This window comes from Maylandia zebra, linkage group LG7 (assembly GCF_041146795.1).
Source record: "Maylandia zebra isolate NMK-2024a linkage group LG7, Mzebra_GT3a, whole genome shotgun sequence".
Lineage (NCBI taxonomy): Eukaryota > Metazoa > Chordata > Actinopteri > Cichliformes > Cichlidae > Maylandia > Maylandia zebra.
In genome coordinates this window covers 1504283-1524755 of record NC_135173.1, presented here as the reverse complement: position 1 = coordinate 1524755, position 20473 = coordinate 1504283, and the positions used below count along the sequence as shown (strand labels likewise).

Below are 20473 nucleotides of genomic sequence, written 5' to 3'. Positions count from 1 at the left end.
GACTATGTGCTCACATTTATCACAGTTTCATAAAGTATAAACAATGTTTATGTTTTACAATAAGAGTGATGGATGGTTCACCACCAAGTAAAAGGCCAATGCGCAGAGAAGATACGGCACATTTGTGTGTCAAAACCGACACAGCGCGCACCACGTCTGTGCATTTTATTTGTACAGTTCGATTCTGTGTTAGTCTTTCAGCTTCCGGTGCTCGGTGTGTTCTCATGTAGGCTCTGCAGGGCGAGGTCTGTCCACTTCATCTCTTGCTCTTTCACAGACTCTGTCGATCCCCCGTTGTCCTGCTCAGCCTCAGGCAACTCACTCTGCAACAAACCAGCATCAGAAACTGGTGATCTGCTGGGATTTTCCCACAAAACCGTAACTTGTGTTTAAGGTAACATACAAATGGGTGAAAATGTGTTGTTGACGTTAGAGATCAGAGGAGAATGTGCAGACAGTTTCAAGCTGATAGGAAGGTGAAGGCAATCCAAGCACGCAGAGCTTTGAACGCACAACACACCATGAAGCAGATGGACTACGGCGGCAGAAGACCACACAGGGTGCTGCTCCGGTCAACTAAAGCCGCAATTCACACAGGCTCATGAAACTTTGAGAACAGAAGACTGGAAAAATGTTGTTGTTTCTTGTACACGATGTGTTCACGGCACATGTAGTGCAAGTAGGAGATCTGGATCGTGGACGGCCAAATCAACAGCAACTGCGTGATGCTATCATGTCAACATGGTTCAACATCTCAGAAATGTCTCCAGCATCTTGTTGAATCTTCGCTATGACAAATCAGAGAAGTTCTGAAGGCTTTAACCCTGGCAAGGTGTATCTAATGAGTGTATATAGTAGAAAGCAGGTAAGCATGCGCATGTCATCTTCTGTAAACCGAGAACAGGACAGAGAAGTATACCAAAGCAAAATCCCCCCCAAAACCACGTGTATATTTAAGCTTGTGTTCATATCCTCTCATTCTTTTCTATTTTATACTCGAACTCTGTAATATGCAACTTCTGTCGGTGCTCTGCTACTGGAAACTGAACTTCCCGGAGGAACCCACCCGAGGGATTAATAAAGCGCTAATCTAAGTCACTGGCATTAAGTAAAAAGCTGGATATTATGGAGTGTCCTCTCATAAACTGCACTGCTCGGGAACATCCTGCAAAAACATTTCTGCTTCCTGTAATCGTTGGTCCTTGTTGACGTCAACCTTAGCATTAACATTTACCAAAGGAATGGTGACGTCTTCGTACGGCAGCCTGTCTTCCCTCCAGGCATCATCGGTGAGATCCAGGACTCTCCCATCCCGTTGGATTTCACTGTCCATCCTCCCGCCGAGACACAGCCGGCTGCCAACTAGCCTCAACAGCAGGGGAGCAACAGGACCCCAGATTTACGTCCGAGAACAACGCCGTTGCTGTTTGAGAAGAGCAGTCGCAGTAATTCTACGTACCGCGTTGTCACGTGCTGATGACGCAGTGAATGGCGCCTTTACGTGCAGTGGAAAAATACGAATCTGACGAGTTGTACTAGCAGGAGATCCAATACAATTTCTCGAAACCACAGATTGTATATATGCAGTACATTATATGCAGTATATATGTATGTTTATGTACAGCCATTGGTCCAAATATGTGAACTTACACAAGAGCAACATTTAGACTGCTACGTGGCATTTATGCTCCACAGTATACAGCCTTGTATGCCACCTGAAGGCAAGTTTAGCCCATCAGGAGTTATTTTAGAGTATTATCTAAATGACCTGATTCACTGATCATTGGGACCCAAAAACTGTATGCAGAAAATGGTCAGTCACCATTCAAGTCCTTGCTTTGTCACAGCCCTCCCACATATTTAAAGTGACGATTAGTTGAGTTTCATGTCTCTGTCTTCTACCACATGCATGCATGCATGTGTGTCTATGGTTATTTAGTGCCCCATGGGTTGTGGTATGTTCTATATTTTGGTGAGCAACACATACCGTCACTCTTTCTCCAATGATCATTTTGCACTTAAGATCATGCAATATCAAACAGTGACCACACACTGTGGTTTCTTTTGCTTTCTTGTTATTGTTGTTTTTTATGTCTTCCTTTATTTGACCGCCAGACTGCCTGATTTTTATCTCTGACAGCAAAGCAAAAAAACCTGCTTTTCACATCTAATCTGTATTTTTCTTCTTCTCAGTCTTCTAATCAGGCCTCTTTCTGTTGTGATATAACTTGGTTTACTCTGATTAGTGTTTGCTTGTGAGACTGTCCAGAGCATGTCTGAGAGGAGGCAGTTAGCAGCATTGCATCTGACATATGAGACTCTTGTATGAGTTCAGGGAGATGTTTGAAGAGAGGAATAAGGTGGTGCTGTGTTTAAGGTACCTGATGGAAAATAGTGCTCATACTTGAATGTTAATTATTAGTATAGCGAGCTGGGGGATACTATTAAATATTTTAAGGTAGATTTGAACCAAAGTTCGGAAATATAGGCAAGTTATTACGTTTTTTTTGTTTTTGTTTTTTTGTTTTTGCCAGGGCCAATATCTGTCAGTAGCTGTAATTATTTCTTTAAACTATGTCCAGCTGCTGATGACAGAGTCTTTTTTTTCCAGTACAAAAGAGTCGGAGCCCCATCCTCTCGCGCTTTCTTTGAAAGTCTCGTGAGATTATGTGAGGTCAAGCGCCTGGGTCGTCATTGCTATGGTAACCACATGTTTCTCTGTCTTCAACCCGTGACCAGTCGGTGTATTTTGTTGAGTTCACGAATCTAAGGTAATTATATGAATCACATCGTAGTTTGGAAACAAAAACGCTTCAGTCAAGCAATAAAAAACCCAGTGGCGCGAAATTTAGCGCTAGATAGTGAAGTTAAAAGAAATGAATAGACATGAATCACAAAGATCGCTGGACCGCTCTATGCTCGAAAATAATTTAACTGTAATCACTGAAATATATATATAATCTTAAATCCGTGTAAAACTAATACCCGCTATATGCAACTCTCCATTGACCATTAGTGAGTCCATATACACCTGGTCAGAGGGTCCGGTGGCGCCAGTGTCCGGCAGCCTCGCCTCTGTCAGTGCGCCCCAGGGTGGCTGTGGCTACAATGTAGCTGCCATCACCAGTGTGTGAATGTGTGTGTGAATGGGTGGATGACTGGATATGTAAAGCGCTTCGGGGTCCTCAGGGACTAGAAAAGCGCTATATAAATACAGGCCATTTAATGTAAATGTGTAAATAATCTCCTAAATCGTTTCCCCCTCCTTTTTTAATAGAAGATCAACAATGCCTGTTTCTCCAGAGCAGCAGGCAGAAGATGCCAAAACATCAACCAGTCCCGGAAACCCAGTTTTTACCTGCGTGATTACTCCACAAGCAAAAGATCTGATGTCTGCAGGGGGAACAAAGCTCGAAAGCATCATGTATAAGACCACATCCGCCGACTACGGTCGCCTCCCTCCAACCTTTGAAAGCTCTCCGTGCACTTTCCACCCCAAATCACAAAGGTTCACCGAAGTGCTGAGGAAGACCGGGATGTATCGGAACTACTCCTTTAATACATCCCTGGACCGCAGCAGGGTGTGTGACTGCTTTGCAGGACATGTCTTTTGAGAAAAAAAAAAAAGCATAAATCTCAAATGTAACGACTGCAGTATTCAATATCTGCACATGTGTGAAATTAAATGACATTGTTTAGCATGTGTGTTGATGTTTTTGTTTTCCTAGGCGTTTGATTTATTTGTCTTAACCTGTTAATATTATATGTATATATTATTTTGAATCTCAGATGAATTATAAACACATAGGTAGTCCATCTGGCATTACTAAATAGATAAAATATCCTTAATTGATGTTTCGGAGAGTAAAAAAAAAGAAATCTTTCTTTCTTTTTTTTTTGAAGGGGGGGGGGGGGGGAGGTCGCTTTAGTAAATGTTTCAGGCTGAACGAATAAAATGTGTACAAATTTAAAGGTTACTAGTCTTATAGTCCCCCTCTGCTGTACTGAACTCAGGTGTAGCATGCCATTTCTTTAATTCTTTGAACTTTGTGTTGCGCAATCAATTTCCTTTTAAAATTAACAAATTAATTCATATATTTCTTATTTCCTCATACACGTTTTAAGAGAAAAAGTAAAACCATCAGGCAGAACTCCTATGTTCACGTAACATTAGAGAGAAAAATCCTCCCTTCTCCTCCAGTCTCGCCTTCGCATCCACAGCTGACGATGACCAACCTTTTAGCTGGCAGCGCTACGGAACTTAGCGACCAGCTAGCTCTCCTTAGTAGCGTCGTTTAAAATGTGTACGCTATGACCGTGTTGCTGTTTTACTTCAGCGAAGGTGTGTTACGGCGGAATATAGACGGGTGGTGTAAATGTGTCCTGATACCCGAGTACCACGCTCAGCTTGTTGTTCCTCTCGTTACCTAACTTGTGTAGTCCGACGGGAGAATCGGAGGAGGGTCCAGCTATCGAAGCTAACAGCTCGGAGGCTAGCTCATACACAACGCAGCTACCTTGTTAGCTTTCTGGTTTGTTAACTACTTTGGTCTGGCTCGACTGCGCTTTGAATGGTGTTTCTTTTACAAGATAGCACCGTAAGTATGTCTTTAGTTCAAAATGGAACCATTGTGGCTTTTAATGATAAGAACAAGTTCGGGAAACTTGAGTTTCCTTTTTAACGTGACAACTGCTTGCTTTGTGGGTGGCTAGCTTGCAAGTCAGCTAACTGAAAAGCTCTTGTTTGTCAACAATACTAAAATGTGTCATCGTTTAGTTGCTCCGTGTGATACACTGTGCCTTTTTAATTGAGCAGCACAGCTATAGATTGAAACAACTGAACGTCGTTTAGTGGCGCTTTTGTTTGAGAGAAAGGGGAGTCATGTTTAATTTCAATAATTAACTTCTGTAATCTGCTGACATTTATCGTACGGGGTGTGTCGTTTCCGCAAGTCTAAATATTTGCTGCTGGCGGCACTGACAGATTGAGTAAGCAGCTGAGCTAAAGGCTTTCTGTTTTGTGTTTGTGTTGCCTTCACAGCGATCCATCCAGTCCTGGATGAGAGGTTGACTGAAGCCTTTGGTTGCCTGTGATGTTCCGAGCTTTCCTGGCTGCATCACCAGACCTTTTCTGGTTCATTTTAGTAGCCATTTATCACTAGTCCCACACAAGTCTCTGCTTGGCAACAGTATGGTCTTTTGCACTGGCCCCACCCAGCCCACAGGGACAAGAACCCCCCAAAACCAAGCTCTCCAAATGATATGATAGTAGCCACCTGGATTACTTTCTGTGCCTGCAGGAGCCTTGTACAGGTTCTGCTCTTCCTCTCTTCCTCAAAGTCCCTTCATCCATTCTGGGAAACACTTGCCAGTTTGGTCTCCAACTCTGGAACCATGGGTAATAGCTGTGTATGTCGAGAAGATAGTGACTTAGAGGACCAACATCATGGTTCATCGAGAGCAACCCGAGGACAAGCTAGGCGGGTGGATCACAGTGCAGGTGTGGGTGCTGACGCCGCAGAGGCTCGGAGCAGTCGGCCCAGGGACCCGGTTAGGCCACCTCGTCGAGGTCGAGGGCCTCATGAGCCGAGACGGAAAAAGCAGAATGTAGATGGCCTGGTGCTGGACACGCTGGCTGTCATCAGGACACTTGTAGACAAGTAAGTTGGAAAATGCCAACAACTATTCAATAAGCTCAACAAAATGAAAACTTAGGGTGTTCTTGGTCTACAGCTCTTAAATTCTGTCTATCCTCATTCTTGTTGGGTTTTTTTTTTTTGTTTTTTTTAAATAACGTCAACCTATAATGTTAACAGTGGGTTAACAATTAGGTGTCAATTAGGGTTCAGTGTTATTCTTGTGGTATTATAACAATAAACTGGGGAGTTATTCTTTTTTTTCAGGAAATTGGGATCTTTCATAAAGAAAAGATTAATAATAAAGCATGCAGCTGCAGCTTATTCATGAAAAAAATCAATACTTTCACACAAAAGCCTGCTTAAAACAAAGGTGATTAAGAGCCCTGAGCTGCAGTTGCAAGCATTAATTTGTAGAACCTGTGGCTTTGAATAAGTAGAACCCATAAGCCCGTGCCACCTCCTCCACGTATTTGTTGTCGTTGAAGAACCAACTTGCATTTTGAGGCGTAGTATAGTGAGTCATGTTTCTGAAGTTCATGCAATAAGAAGAGATGCTCCCAAGGAAAACTGATTTCCTTGTGATTGTAGATAATCAGAAAAGAGAGATTTTACTGTCCACTGGGACTGTTGTCACAGATCTGTGCAACTGTCTCTTAGTATACACCAAATAACAGCCACGGTGTCTTTATTAACTCTTCTTTCATCGTGTTTAAAAGCCTTCTGTACAGACATCTCAGTTTGTACCTAAAGCAACAGAACAGATTTTCCATCACAGCCTCTCGGTGGTTTGATGTTGGCTTCAGCACGTTCTGTCTGATTCAGCCACTTGTTCAGTTGCCCTTTTTTTTTTTTTATTTCCAGATTTTTCATTTAACATCACTGACATCTGTTTTAACAGCGTGTTGCCACACAACTAAACCTCTTCAGGATAACAGTACATGTATGAATCGACAATAAGCTGCAAAAAATCGGACTAACAGTGTTTTAGAGGTTCACTGTTTGTCTTAAAATCAATGTATTGGCAAAATAAAGTAGACTTAAAATACTATTGCATAATCTCAGTTTGAAAATGGCTGTGTTTAAAACATTATTCCAACAGTGTGCAAACAATATGACTAATTAATGAAGGACATCTCACTTGCAGTATTACTAAGTAATGGTAGGAAATCTGAGAATTAAGCCGAGTCTGTGGCTGGCTATAGTGATAGTGGGTTTGATTTTTTTGGGATCAGCTACAATAAGTAATGGTAACAGAAGCGTTATCATCAGTTACATCCACTGAACCAGATACATCGTAACTATACACTCGCTTCAGCCTTTCCACAGGATAACACTGTTGTCCATATCCATTACTGTGATCACAGAAACGCACAAAGACATGAGTCATTTGTTGATATTATTCCAGATGCTGTGATCACAGGGTCACAAACACTTTGGCTGGTTGAGTGCTTTTAGTGAGCATCACTACATTTGTGTTAATTGTGCACGCCCAAGTTTGTTATTTTTGGGTAAAGTGAAAAAGATGTAAAACAAAAAACCCTGCCTTGTTTTTCAGTGATCAAGAGCCTCCTTACTCCATGATCACGCTGCATGAGATGGCAGAGACGGGTAAGGAAACTTCTCTGAAACACGTTCACATGCTCAACACAAAACATGAAGCCACACAGCAAACAAACACCACTCTGGCACGTCGGTGTTCTTTAAAAATGTGAAGAAGTGTGGCTCTGTGTGACATAAGAGCTTTTATTGTTGGTTCAAAGGTTATCAGATGTGTGAAAGAAGGAACACTTGCTCTGTGATGAAAACACGATATGATAAGGTGACAAAAACATTTCTTGGTTTGTCAAATGAACCCATTTCTCTAATATCGAGAGGGTTTATCTTTATTAGTGACTAGAGAGGAGTTCCAGGAATTAACAGTCCTGTGTGCATATGCTTTCCCTTCCCCCCCCTCAGGCTCAATGTCTGAGTTGTTTATGAGAAGTGCTAAGGAAGTATCATTACAGTGCATTGAACTCAGTAGATGTTTTTCTGCTTTGATATATCTGGACTATTTGAAAACTTGCTTGCTCCAAATTTACCTGTGGTATTCTAAAATGCGCACTTCTAGACATCATACTGACTGGTTACCATTTCGTGGCAATTCAGCAGCAGAGTTTGCTTTATCTGTCAGAAAAGACCCCGTATGTGTGACAATGGCTTTATCCTTCTAAAGCTTTCCCACATGCGCTGCAGCTCTCGCCTCGTCTAAGAGTTGCCCAACAGAGGTGCTCGTGAGAAACGAATGCAAGGTGCCACTGGATCAGACATTACCTGGTCTTAAACCTGCTCCCCAGTACAAAGTCTTGGTGAGATTATGCTAGTGGTCAGGAAGTGCAGCTAACAGTTTGTCACATTTATGTTGTGCCTCTATTTTCCATCTAATCTCGCCTTAACCACAAAGGATTTCCAAGTGGATCCAATTATTTTCAGGTTATAATGAAAGCACACCTGTATGGTAGCACTGCTAAGTTTAAAGTTGGATGACACCATGCATTAGCACTTGGATGAGATCTGCTCAGTGTATGAGCTTGACTCCCACCAGTTGTGGCCTGTTTCTTCTAGTCATTTTTCAGTCCCCGTTTGTTTGTCTTGAATTGATGTATCATCTCCCTTATTCAGATAAGTGTGCATGCACGCTTCAATTGTGCAATTTGTAGTGTTCAAAACTGGTCTGGGTTGTGCAATCTCTTGTTAACAGTAAGCACAGTTTTGACCAAAATACGCAAAACCTGCACGATCAGGTTTGAGTGGACTGAATGTGAGCAGAGGAGTGGGACTGCAGCAGTCCCGAGCTAAGGTTGCTTCCTCAGCATATGTACTCCAGCTTGCCCAGCCTGAGGGGAGCAGTTCATCATTTGGGGAAGGGACACAGTCGTGATTTATCCCACATACATAATGTATTAGAGTTCACACTTTTACCCCAATCTAGTGAGTTTTATTTATGGAATAATTTTGTGCTAGTTTGATGTTTCTGTTCGTGTGCATATGGTTGAAGCCCTCACATTTGCTTGAGGTGTGCAGTGTTTGGATGTGTATGTGGTACCTTGTGAATTCTTGCACAAGCCTGGTGTCATGCACATATGGTGTTTGATGCTCACAAGGCTCGGTGTTGTGTGGCTTGACAGCAGCCAAGCTGGGTATTAGCTTGCAGTCCTGAACCCTGAGTCCAGCCAAGAAGCAAATCAGTCAGCTAGCCAGTCACTTTCTGTTTGACACGTGCAAGCAATGTAAATTATTCATAAGATAGTTGGCTTTCATGAGTGATATTACAGAAAGGATTTCTCACTGAGTCACCTAATGGGCAGGAAATGCATGCTTTAGTAGGCTGCGTATTATACTCACAACCGAGGGTTATGTTGGTGAGCACGGATTTATACTCAAACATCTTTTTTCCTTGTGAGAGAAACAGCAGAGGAAGCTTTGCTTGGATGAGGCTTTAACAGCAGCTGTGAAAGGAATTTATATTTTGCACTTAGTATTTATTATTTAAGAGTTTATGCGAAAAACAACCCAGACATGCTCATTGATTTCACACAGTGTTGACTGTTTTATTCTTTTTCTTAGTTTTAATTTTCCAACCAGCATCGTCAGTCCACAGATACTTGCTCCTTTCAGAAACATCTCACTGGAGATCATTCAGATGAAATGGGCAAATCATGGAATTTGAGCCAGATTAAATACACCTTGTACAAATGAACAAACAAGTCTCAGAAAAGAGACCAAGAAGTGTGCTGCTACTTTTGCTAGTGTGGGCTCAATGACGGCTGGTTTGCCCTACAGACAGAACACGAGTGTCAACTATATAATGCCAGTATCCAAACAGCATCTGTGTGCAACTCTGTTCTAGCTGAATACATCAGAAAATGAGGCAAAATCTTGTGGGACCATTTAATAATTGCACCTTAGATTTTAATTATGTATTTTGGAAGACACCACATGCTCACTACCGTGAGGTAGAGCAGGTAAAGAACCGTAAGATCTAGGGCATTCATGCCACGGCTGACCTGGCCTGTGCCTTAATTTACATCTCGCCTGGTAGAGAAGGACCAGCAAAGGCTCTTTTTTCCCCAGAAAGCTTAACCTGTTAAGCCCCCAGCGGCTTTATGATCTCCGCAATCTCCTCCCTTTTCCACCCTTATTTGGGTGCTTAAGAGGTTAAACTAACTGGGCTTCCTTCAAGGCTGCTGGCGAATTGTTGCAGAACCACAATAGAAAAGCATCTTGTGTCTTAGTGTAAGAGTATGGCAGCTGCATGAAACAGGACAGAAAGGACTTGGCCAGGCTAGTGAGAAAAACATAGGGCTTTATGGGACGGTCTCTCCCAGATCTGGATCCAGTGTATGCTGGCCATGTCCAGAAGGAAAGCTAGCTGTAGACTCCGCCCACCTGGTGATAAACTTTGTCCCTGTTCTTTCTGGAGGACGGTATAGGACCACTGAAGCAAGAACCAACAGACGCACGCATGCAGGCACCTCGGGCCATGCACTGGACTCCTGCACTTTAAAACGTGCGGCTACAATGCTGCCTCTTTATTCGTTTCCCTGTTGTGTGTATTTATTTATTTGAAGTCTTTCTGTGTTTTAAGCTGAGAACTATCATACAGAATTATGTTGGGTGACTGCTTAATGACAATGACGAATCTTTTGATTCTCAAGGAGGCAGATTACCAAAAACCAACAGTGTAAAATAACAAAAGTGATACAAAATCTCGGTTGAAAGTTTCTTGTTTTCTCTTAGATGACGGCTGGCTGGAGGTTGTCCAGTCTCTGATACGAGTGATTCCACTGGATGATCCACTAGGCCCTGCAGTGATCACACTTCTCCTGGATGAGTGTCCTCTACCCACCAAGGTATCAATCTGACCTTTAACCTAGGAAGTAATGGATGTGATCTTAAATCTGCCGTTCCTTGGCCTTTCTGTTTGACTGCAGCTTTAATCAGAATAACAATCTTTGACTTGTTCTTTCCCCTTTTCTGTATTTTGATGACGCTCGCTCACTCACATTTCTCTGCGCATATGTTTCAGTTAAAATGATGCTCGTTTATATTTGGAAGCAGCATTTTAAATCATTAGTTTCGATTTTCGCTCAAGTCACACAGATTAAAGGAAGTGCAGCTATTTTTGTAGATTTCTTATCATTTCTATTAATTAGAAATGATAAAAATGAAATCACAGTTATTGTTATTATTGTCCAGGATAGATTAATCTTGTGTAGAACAACAAGTGCTCATTCAGCTAAAACTTTTTTGTTTTTTCCCTCCGATCCCCCCCTTCACCCACAACCTTTTTTTTAAACTTCTTTGAACAAATAAAATGTGCCTGCTGCTTCCATGATCAGTGATGTGGGGACAGAGGCCGTACCGTTACACTCTGAACAGAGTGAGCTCCTCACAGTATCCCACAGAAATGCAGTGAATCCAGTGGAACTTATATTTCACACAATATCATGTAATAATAATAATAAAGTGTACTTTATTGATCCCTGTGGGAAAATTCCTTCCTGCATTTAACCCATTCACTCAGTGAAGCAGTGGGCTGCCATTGGCCGCCTGGGTAGAAGTGTGTAGGGACGGTACCTTGCTCAGGGGTACCTCAGGGTAGCCGTTCAGGGGAATCAAACCCCTGACCTTCCGATCACGGGGCCCTAAGACTCAATCAGTACAATCTTAGAATAGAAATTGTGGGTGCTCCGCGCCAACTGTGCATGGAATAATCCTGGTTTATGTCCTTGTAGCATCATCTGTCAGGATCATGGAAGTGTTTTTAAATGTTTAAAACAGAAGCGTTCCAGCTTTCTGTGGTGCTTGACTTTAGGTTGTTTGGAGAAACAATGAATGATCCTCGCTGAAGTTTTCCTTTTCTGTTCAGGATGCTCTCCAGAAACTCTCGGACATGTTGAGTCTGAGTTCAGCCGTTGCACAACAAGACGCTCTAAACCCCGCTAAACACAGAAACACCACTGCGGTCCTGGGATGCCTGGCAGAGAAGCTAGCCGGTACAGTCCACAGTTCTGGTTTATTTGTGTTTAATTTTTGGTATTTTTATGTTTTCAATAAACCTAAAGAAAGACCAACGTTTGCCCTGTTTCTTACAACACCTTTTATTTTGTAGGATTGCCCAGTATTGGGTTGTTGAGCCCTGGAACCCTTGAATACCTTCTAGAGAGCCTGGTGAGCAGACCTTGACACGCGGTGTTGTTTAGTGTGTGGTATGCTGCACGAATGACACTGTTGCACATTGCCTACAATTTGCTGATGCCTTGTGGTCCGAGAGCTTTTATTATCCTTCAGACGGAGCTCTATAACACCGGGTAACCTAGGGCGGCTCGATTATGGCAAAAATGATAATCACGATAATCATCTCGATTATTTGACAATATTTATTTAACAATAACAATGTGTTGAATAATGACTTTAAAAAATAATATAAAACAGTGCAAACACTGATAAGTGCAAATGTTTGCAGTATAAGAAATAAATGAAAAATGTAAACATCTGTGTTTAGTGAGCTTTGCAGTGTTGCTCTGTGGTGCAGCTACACTGTAGCAGAGTTTACACACTGTGTCTACTTGATCCACGTCTGACTGAGCCCATAATGTTTCCACACCACTGAAGTTTTTTCCCTCTTTTCAACCAACAGCAGTCACTCTCCTCTCCAAATAACTTCTGCTCAGCTTTCCGAGCTTCCCTCGGGTCCTCTTAATCAGCGGTCCCCAACCCCCGGGCCTCGGACCGGTACCGGTGCGTGAGTCGTTTGGTACCGGGCCGCGAGAGTTGAGGCTCAGGTGTGAAATGTATAGTTTTCAGGGTTTTTATCGGTTTTCAGCGTTATTTTGTTATCGTTTTATCGTTAACTCGGTTTTCCTGGGTCTTTTCACGTGTGTTATGAATAAATCTTCTTTTTTTCGGTACCGGTACTAGTTTTATTTTGTTGTATTTATCCGCGACACCTTAAAGGCCGGTCCGTGAAAATATTGTCGGGCATAAACCGGTCCGTGGCGCAAAAAAGGTTGGAGACCGGTGCTCTTAATTGTTGTGACATGTGTTCGAAATGCAGAGAGGTGCGCTCGATTTGCCACACGGAGCAGCGCGAGAGTAAAGCACGAGGGAGGGGCTAATAATCGGCTCAGTCATTTTTAATGATCGTTGAAAGCCCAGATTGTAATCGTGATTAAAATTCGATTAATTGAGCAGCCCTAGGGTAACATTCTACTTGCAAGAACAGTGAGAAAGCTTCAGGTTACTTAAAACGAAGTCTGGTAAGGTCCAATCACGTCGAGCAGCCCAATCCCCAATGATGCACGGCAGAGACGGTGGACTATAAAGATGTGGACACCACTCTGCTACATCTGCTGGGATCGCTCTCGCTGTTTATTAGATAAGAGCTGCACTGTTTTCTGTGACACTGCGTCACCAAGTTTTGTCAGAGCTATAAAGAAGTCGGGTCTGTTGCAGTGCGCATTTCAGGCTGGTCTAACAACAGCAACAAAACACATCAGCATTTTCTGACAAAGACAACAGACGCAATATTGAAGTGGCCAAATTTAGTGGGAATAAGTGCGTTTCTTTGGACTGGTTGTATTTGTGCCACTGCGAACATGAATGCGATCACGTCACTGCAGCGACTTTTTATAAAGTACTCAAGGGAGCGTTAAGGTTGAATTATAACATGAAAGTTAATGGTTTGTTTAATTGGTGAAATATGTGGAAAATGAATGTGTAATATTTGTGGTTCCTCCAGAGCTCCGAGGCCCACCCCACTGTCATGCTGTTTGCTCTCATCGCTTTGGAGAAGTTCTCTCAGACAAGTAGGTTCACTCACTATATGAAGCCAGTTTAAAAACGAAGACTCACGATTAGGCTGGTGAAATAAGACGTGTGTTATCAGATAAATGAGCCGAGGAGCTGTAAACGGCTCTTCTGCTGTCGATTAGTGTTTCACAGAATTCAGATGAGTGCTTTTGTTTAGCAGTTTTATTACCTGAGCGATGAAGCATAATAGCACTAAAACCCACCACTTCTCTGTATTTCACGACTAGGACGTAATGGTCTCAGTTACAAATCTTTTCTTATAGTTTCTCTAAAATGTCAGCATTGAGCTGCCCCCTACATATTTAATTGAAGTCACTGCATAAAGAACTGTGAGGTCTGTTTAGAGACAGGGTTTCATGTGATTTGTTTTGCTTCATTTCAAATGGCTCACGTTTTATTGATGCTGTTTGTTCTTGAACATGTTTTCTCCCATTTGTGTTGTCAATTCTGCTCCGAGTGCTCCTGAAACGTGGGCGACTGTAGCTCGATGCGGTGCACAAACAGCACTGAAGCTGCTGATGCTCAGCTAATTGAGATCCTCCCGTGTAGGGATGCTTTTACACACAGCAGGGTTGTGACGTATTGTGCGAGGTTCACAGACGTTCTGGTTTCCTTTGCTTAGGCGAGAACAAGCTGACTGTGTCCGAGTCTTCGATCAGCGATCGTCTGGCTGTTCTGGAGTCTTGGGCAGAACATCCTGACTATCTAAAGAGGCAGGTTGGATTTTGTGCACAGTGGAGCCTTGACAACTTGTGTGAGTAGCCCCATGTTTCACCCGTTCTGTGCCGGTGTAGTTTCTTAGATGAGCCAATTATAATCCTCTGAGTCACCGACAAAAGAAAAGCCATCATTTTTCTCCCGCTCTTCTCCATCCAGTCCTAAAGGACGGTCGTCAGTTCACTTACGAAAAAGTCAACCTCACGAATATCAACGCCATGCTGAACAGCAACGATGTTAGCGAGTACCTCAAGATCTCCCCGACTGGACTCGAGGTCAGTCTGCGTGTGAATGCAGATTAGATGCAGAGTTTTTACTGTAACTGAAAAGTCTGAACCTCCTTCTGTTTGCTCTTGTCTTCAGGCGCGATGTGATGCCTCATCCTTTGAGAGCGTGCGCTGTACATTCTGTGTGGATTCGGGCGTTTGGTACTACGAGGTGACGGTTATCACATCGGGGGTGATGCAGATCGGATGGGCCACCAAGGACAGCAAGTTCCTAAACCATGTACTTGAATACTTTTACAGTTTGCCCTTAGCAAAGTGTTCTGAATCTGATGAGATATTCTCCTTTGGGTTGACTGCACCACCTAATCTGTGTGTGTGTGTGTGTGTGTGTGTGTGTGTGTGTGTGTGTGTGTGTGTTTTACAGGAAGGTTATGGAATAGGAGATGATGAATACTCGTGTGCGTACGATGGCTGCAGGCAGCTAATCTGGTACAACGCTCGCAGTAAACCTCATGCTCACCCCTGCTGGAAGGAGGGTACGCAGTACTGACATACATGTAGTTATAATCAGGCATTGCTGCCATCTTTTTGCTGACTTTAAAGACATTTTCAAATGTTCCCATTTTAAGAAACCTGTGTTATAATGACATGAGTGTCAGTGTTTGGAAATAGCTTTGTTATTTCGGCGTGACTGTTTTGTGATTTTTAGCGCCCACGCTGTCACTGCCAACATTCAGGCTCTGGCCCACATCCCACACAGATAACAGTAATAGCACGCCAAAGCTTCATTCTGCTGCGTGTGCGTTCCCTTTAGGAGATGCCATCGGCTTCCTGTTGGATCTCAGCAAAAAGCAGATGATCTTTTACCTGAACGGACATCAGCTCCCGCCAGAGAAACAGGTGTTCTCATCTGCCACGTGAGTCCACACAAAGTCTGTCATCTCCTCTCGTCATGTTTCACTTCCTCCCTTCCTCTCCTTTCCTCATTTTTCTCTTTATTTTGTTCTGTGTCTCCACATTTTCTCTCATTTATCCCCGTGTTTTCTTCCCCTCTGTGCCAGGTCCGGCTTCTTTGCGGCAGCCAGCTTCATGTCGTACCAGCAGTGTGAGTTTAACTTCGGGGCCAAGCCTTTCCGTCACCCACCTTCTGTCAAGTTCAGCACCTTCAATGACTTTGCTTCACTGCTGCCCAGTGAAAAGATCATCCTGCCCAGGTAAGACATGAAACAGGTCCGTGACATATTTTATTTATTTATTTCGTGGTGTTGGATGATGCTGTGAGAGGTTGGGAAAGCAGTGTGTAATCTGCTGTAACTAAACTGTCCTCTGAATGGTTCTTGTATAGCTTTTTCACTCTGAGCACTCAAAGCGCTTTATACAACGAATTCATTCACTCATCATTCTTTAAACCTCTCATTAGAGTCTGTCGGCTGCATCAAACCAGCACTTTTATTTCAACGGTAACATTAAAATCTTCAGTGCATTTGTCTCCTACATGTCAAACTTTGCTCTGGGCAGATGCTCGGTCTTGGCTCAGTGTAACCACGCAACCATACTCTGAAAGTGGAGCAAAAACGAAACCCTGATGTCATATCTGATTTAATAAGACAGGATGGAGACGGGCTACAGCTGCTTAATACAAAGCTCTAATGTTCCTCTGTGTCAGGACGTTGTTGACTCAACTTTGCAGCGATCTGTTGCAACAACGGGACCTTGAACGTTACCACAGTTGGATCATCGCGTCTCTAAAACATCATCAACAAAAATAGCAAAATAATGTGGACAAAGAAAAGACTCGATGTAGGTGTTTGTTATAGTGTCCTGTCACTGACTGACAAATGAAAAGGATGGACAGCTTTTCATTTCCTCTGTTTTTGTCTTTTCTTTGAAACACAGTCGGGCTAAATGAAGGAAAGACTGACGCAATAGAAATGGCTGCATCTAAAAACCAAGCGTCTGTCCACACCACCGTGTGCAGCATGCAGTGTTGGGAAGGTTACTTTTAAAATGTATTCCATTACAGAATACAGATTACATGCCCCAAAATGTATTCTGTAACGTATTCCGTTACGTTACTCAATGACAGTAATGTATTCTGAATACTTTGGATTACTTAATATATTATCGTGCTTTTTACAACAACATGAATGTCCTATTGCTGTGTGATTTATTACTATTACTGAAGGTCCGCGACTCCGAACTGTAGTAAAGGGACCTCTGACTAATACGGCGGGGTCCCTGTCGGCTCGTAGCTGAAAAATAGCTTTACTTTGTTGTCTGGGTCAACTTTGCTAGTGAGAGACAGAGAGAGGCGTTGAAAGGCTGCTCCAACGGAACTTATTGTTTCGGAGGAAAACACGAACACGGTGTACAGTCGAGTCTTAATAGCTTACTTACAACTGGGCTCGTCAGGCTCTCTTCTTGGCTGAAGTGGTTATTATTATATTTACATGCTTCCAGCTCCCGTTTTTCCTCGACGACAACTCGTACCTTTCCACTCCCCTTTTTCTCCCTCCTCGCGCTCACAGACCCATAACGTGTATAGCAGTCCATTCTCCCTGCAGCACGGACTACACTGCCCATGATGCTGCATTCTTTAGAGCTATGCTTGTAGCATTCTGCCTGTTAGCTTAGCACAACAACAACAACGAAAAGGCGCTCTCTCTCACCCAGGAAACACAGAGAGAGAGAGAGAGCGTCGCCCTGTAACCATGGCAACCGTAACGCTGCCGCCTGGAACGAAAGAACGTAGCTGTCAAACAAAACCCAAACAGTCCTGACCCGCGACAATATGAAACAGGAAAGTACCGCCGTGTAATCCATTTATTTCAACAAAGTAACTGTATTCTGAATACCACCTTTTTAAACGGTAACTGTAACGGAATACAGTTACTCATATTTTGTATTTTAAATACGTAACGGCGGTACATGTATTCCGTTACTCCCCAACACTGGCAGCATGACGCATTAAGCAGCTGTCCCACAGAAAATCTGTCAGCTGAGCTTCAGCAGCTCAACGTTAGCTTGTTCGTCTTAAAAATGTACATAAAATGTGACCTTTAAAAAGAAACCTAAATGTAACCGTTTGAGTTGCATATTCCACATCTGGATTTTATTTTATTTACTGATTTATTTTTACATTTGCAAAAAATGCAACAATTAACATTTTTTTTTAATTAAAAAAAGGGGTTAAGACAGCTTGTTTCAGAGCACCGTAAGGTAATTGGGGATTATTTTGAACTTGAAATGCATGGCTCTAAATGAGTGTAATGACTCTGATCAGTCACTCCCCCCACACATCGATTTTGAACGCTGTGGGAAAGGGAGACGGCGTGAAGAGAAGGAACGATTGCATGAAAACTGTCCGTGTGTGTGTCCAGTCTTCTTTTTCCTTAGACAGAACAAACCCCAGCAGACGGTGCACCTGCATGTGTATAGAAACGTCACGTGTGTATTTGTGTGTGTGTTTCCTAGACACCGGCGTCTGGCCTTAATGAGGCAGGTTAGCATCCGAGACAACTGCTGCACGCTGTGTTGTGACGTCATGGCCGACACAGAGCTGCGGCCCTGTGGACATGGGTATGTGTTCTTCTGCTGTCAATAAAACGTCTGTGAAACTCAAGTTCATTTTTGTTCACTCCTTAAACAGGAACAATCTGACTTTGTCCCGTCTCTTTTCCCCAGTGGTATGTGTATGGAGTGTGCCTTACAGTTAGAGACGTGCCCCCTCTGCCGCCACGACATCCAGACCCGCGTCAGACTCATTGCACACGTCTCCTGACACACTTCCTGCGCTCGCTCCAGTAAACGGAGGCACACAAGCCCTTTAGCTTCCTCCTCCTCCTCTAATCCCCTCTTACCCCACAGGGCTGCGAGGACGTTGCCACAGTGTGGCGATGATGGCAGAACGCTGAATTCTGGTCAGACGAGATGGCGGCAATGGAGGGGTGGATAGATGAAAGAAAGGAGATGAGAGGAGGGGCAAAAAACCGACAGCTGGAACCCCCAGGAGCTTTTCCTCGTCTATCTACATCTCCTCTTTTATATCCTTCTGACAACTCGCTGCAGAAGCTGGGCCAAGAAAACTTTCTACTTTTTTTTTTTTCCAAATAAAAGCGCAGAGACCGTGTAACTCGGCTACAGACAGAACCGAGTTCTTATCTCCAGGCCCGTGTAAAGCTATTTAAAAACAAAGAACCTTTCCATCACGAGGACCCCACTTGTGCTTTCAGTCCTGAGGCTGCTACTATTTAACCCCATCGCCGTCATGCACACGTCTGCAGACGTGACAGGGCTTGGTCACAGAGGAAAACGCAGCCTGTAGTACAGTATTAAACCGAAGGTACAAACTTGAAATGTGTCTTACTTTCTTTTTTTGCTTACAGATGCGTGAGTGATTGTGTTCTCACTGTAGCATTTTCATTTTCTCCAACACTCAAACCCTGGGCAGCTTTCCCGTCTGTACTGATCGATCACCCAGTAGGAGGTTTTTCATTCTATTGTTGGCTAAAATCTCAGATTCTACTCTGTCTAATTGACTTTAATCGCTTGAGTTCAATTTTCTGATTAAGTTTACAAAGCAAATCACAAAAGAAAGTAAATGGCAGAAATAACGTGTTTCTGTCTGAATAAGAACTGATTGATTTGACCCTCCCTTTTGTGCTTTACTCGTTTATAAAGCAACCACAGAATGTGGGGATTAAAATTTACATTAAAGTCACATACAAGTGATCGCAGTCAGGTTTCTTCCTCCCGGTTATAAATGCACATTTTAAAGAACCAGTGTAAGGGAAGTGTGTACTCGCACCACCACACACTGTAAAACTTGATTAGTGCCAACAGTTGGGGAACAGGGGTCGAGCTTGTCTGAGAGGCTGTTTGATTTTTGGTTTGTGATGACAAACCTGACACTTTTCAGTCCACAAAAAGAGTTTTTAGTTGGTCACTTAAAATGAGGCTGAACGCTGATGTTGGCTCACGAGCTGAGCGGTGAATTGCAGGAGGAAATGTGGATTGATCGTTCACGTGCTGCACGTCACAGCGCTGCTGGTGATCTTGTGTTAAAAGCAAAGTTTGTCAGAAGTGCTCAGGCTGAGTAAAAACGCGGGTTCTGTACAACTCCTGCTCCCTTTTCTTCATCTTCCCTCTTCTTGTCTTTTGCCTTGTGTTTGTCTTTCTGTCCATCCTTTACTTGAAGCATCTCTGGGTTGACTGAATTATGTTTGTATTTTGGAAACAGGTGACAAAATTAATCGTACGTTAAATCATAATTCAGTAAAATTGTATTGTACAATTTTAAAACGCCCAATGGCATTTCAAATGACAGCAATTTTACATATATCCTGTTCTTATAGTTTCTGAAGGAGTTGATGCTTCATGCTGCATGAACAAAATCAGTAAAATCATTCACACGATACTAGAACGGTTTATGACAACAGCAGAATCTCTCGGTATGACAAAAGACCGGTATGGTCGTTGTTTGCTATGTTGTAGTTTCCTGGAGCACCTTATCCATGGAGGTGAGAGGTGAATTTTGTGTGTGTGTGTGTGTGTGTGTGTGTGTGTGTGTGTGTGTGTGTGTGTGTGTGTGTGTGTGTGTGTGTGTGTGTGTGTGTGTGTGTGTGTGTGTGAGAGAGAATGTATTTAAAACATCTGTAAAGGAAAATCTCCCCGAGTTCCCAAAGATGTGATTTATTGAAGAATTGTTTCCTGGATTGTGACATTTGTAATAAATGTATGTTCATGTGATTCTTTTGTGTGACTCCTGCTACAAAACCAAACTATTGATACACTCACTGATCATTTTACCCACTGGCCTGTGAAATGTGGACATTTTTAAACACACACAGCAACTCTTTAAGTAACAGCTGATCTCCATCTCCTCTGGATATTAGTCAGGGATCTATTGCTATGTTTTTGTCTCTTGGTGTGTTGGTAATTTATCACAAAGAATTACAGTGCAGAAAACACTGGGCACTGTCTCAGGCTCACATGAAGCCCGATGCACTCAGGACAGATGTGTCAGGGGAAAAGTGA

At 43.0% G+C, this 20473-nt stretch overlaps 3 protein-coding genes across 5 annotated transcripts; 2 read left to right on the top strand and 1 right to left on the bottom strand.

Annotated features, from left to right (window-relative positions):
* Positions 1-1460, bottom strand: anapc13 (anaphase promoting complex subunit 13). Its single transcript, XM_004569148.5, has 2 exons — positions 1235-1460; positions 1-323 (listed from the first exon to the last, which is right to left on the bottom strand). Exons 1-2 carry the CDS (start codon positions 1331-1333, stop codon positions 198-200), a joined length of 225 nt encoding a protein of 74 aa, XP_004569205.1. The 5' UTR covers positions 1334-1460; the 3' UTR covers positions 1-197.
* Positions 1461-2663: 1203 nt separating this feature from the next.
* Positions 2664-3703, top strand: pierce1 (piercer of microtubule wall 1). The gene is made up of 2 exons (XM_024803006.2): positions 2664-2771; positions 3278-3703. The coding sequence occupies exon 2, from the start codon at positions 3288-3290 to the stop codon at positions 3612-3614; it is 327 nt and encodes a 108-aa protein (XP_024658774.2). The 5' UTR covers positions 2664-2771; positions 3278-3287; the 3' UTR covers positions 3615-3703.
* A 490-nt stretch (positions 3704-4193) lies between these two features.
* Positions 4194-20185, top strand: rspry1 (ring finger and SPRY domain containing 1). Of its 3 annotated transcripts, XM_076885529.1 has the most exons (16): positions 4195-4342; positions 4441-4598; positions 5042-5660; positions 7195-7247; positions 10419-10531; positions 11551-11677; positions 11794-11852; positions 13423-13489; positions 14116-14247; positions 14370-14485; positions 14574-14717; positions 14862-14973; positions 15252-15354; positions 15499-15651; positions 17912-18016; positions 18122-20185. In XM_076885529.1, exons 3-16 carry the CDS (start codon positions 5263-5265, stop codon positions 18216-18218), a joined length of 1779 nt encoding a protein of 592 aa, XP_076741644.1. In that variant the 5' UTR covers positions 4195-4342; positions 4441-4598; positions 5042-5262; the 3' UTR covers positions 18219-20185. The 3 variants fall into 3 exon arrangements, with proteins under 3 accessions (XP_004569206.2, XP_076741644.1, XP_076741645.1); XM_004569149.4 differs by having other exon boundaries at positions 4194-4598; XM_076885530.1 differs by lacking the exon at positions 4441-4598.
* Positions 20186-20473: the final 288 nt, after the last annotated feature.

Coding starts and splice junctions, on each gene's coding strand:
- anapc13 (XM_004569148.5), bottom strand. CDS start 1,333: ATGGACAGTGAAATCCAACGGGATGGGAGAGTCCTGGATCTCACCGAT. Junction 324..1,234: donor AAGACGTCACCATTCCTTTG/GTAAATGTTAAT, acceptor GGTTTGTTGCAG/AGTGAGTTGCCTGAGGCTGA.
- pierce1 (XM_024803006.2), top strand. CDS start 3,288: ATGCCTGTTTCTCCAGAGCAGCAGGCAGAAGATGCCAAAACATCAACC.
- rspry1 (XM_004569149.4), top strand. CDS start 5,263: ATGATAGTAGCCACCTGGATTACTTTCTGTGCCTGCAGGAGCCTTGTA. Junction 7,248..10,418: donor GCATGAGATGGCAGAGACGG/GTAAGGAAACTT, acceptor GTTTTCTCTTAG/ATGACGGCTGGCTGGAGGTT. Junction 18,017..18,121: donor CTGCGGCCCTGTGGACATGG/GTATGTGTTCTT, acceptor TCTTTTCCCCAG/TGGTATGTGTATGGAGTGTG.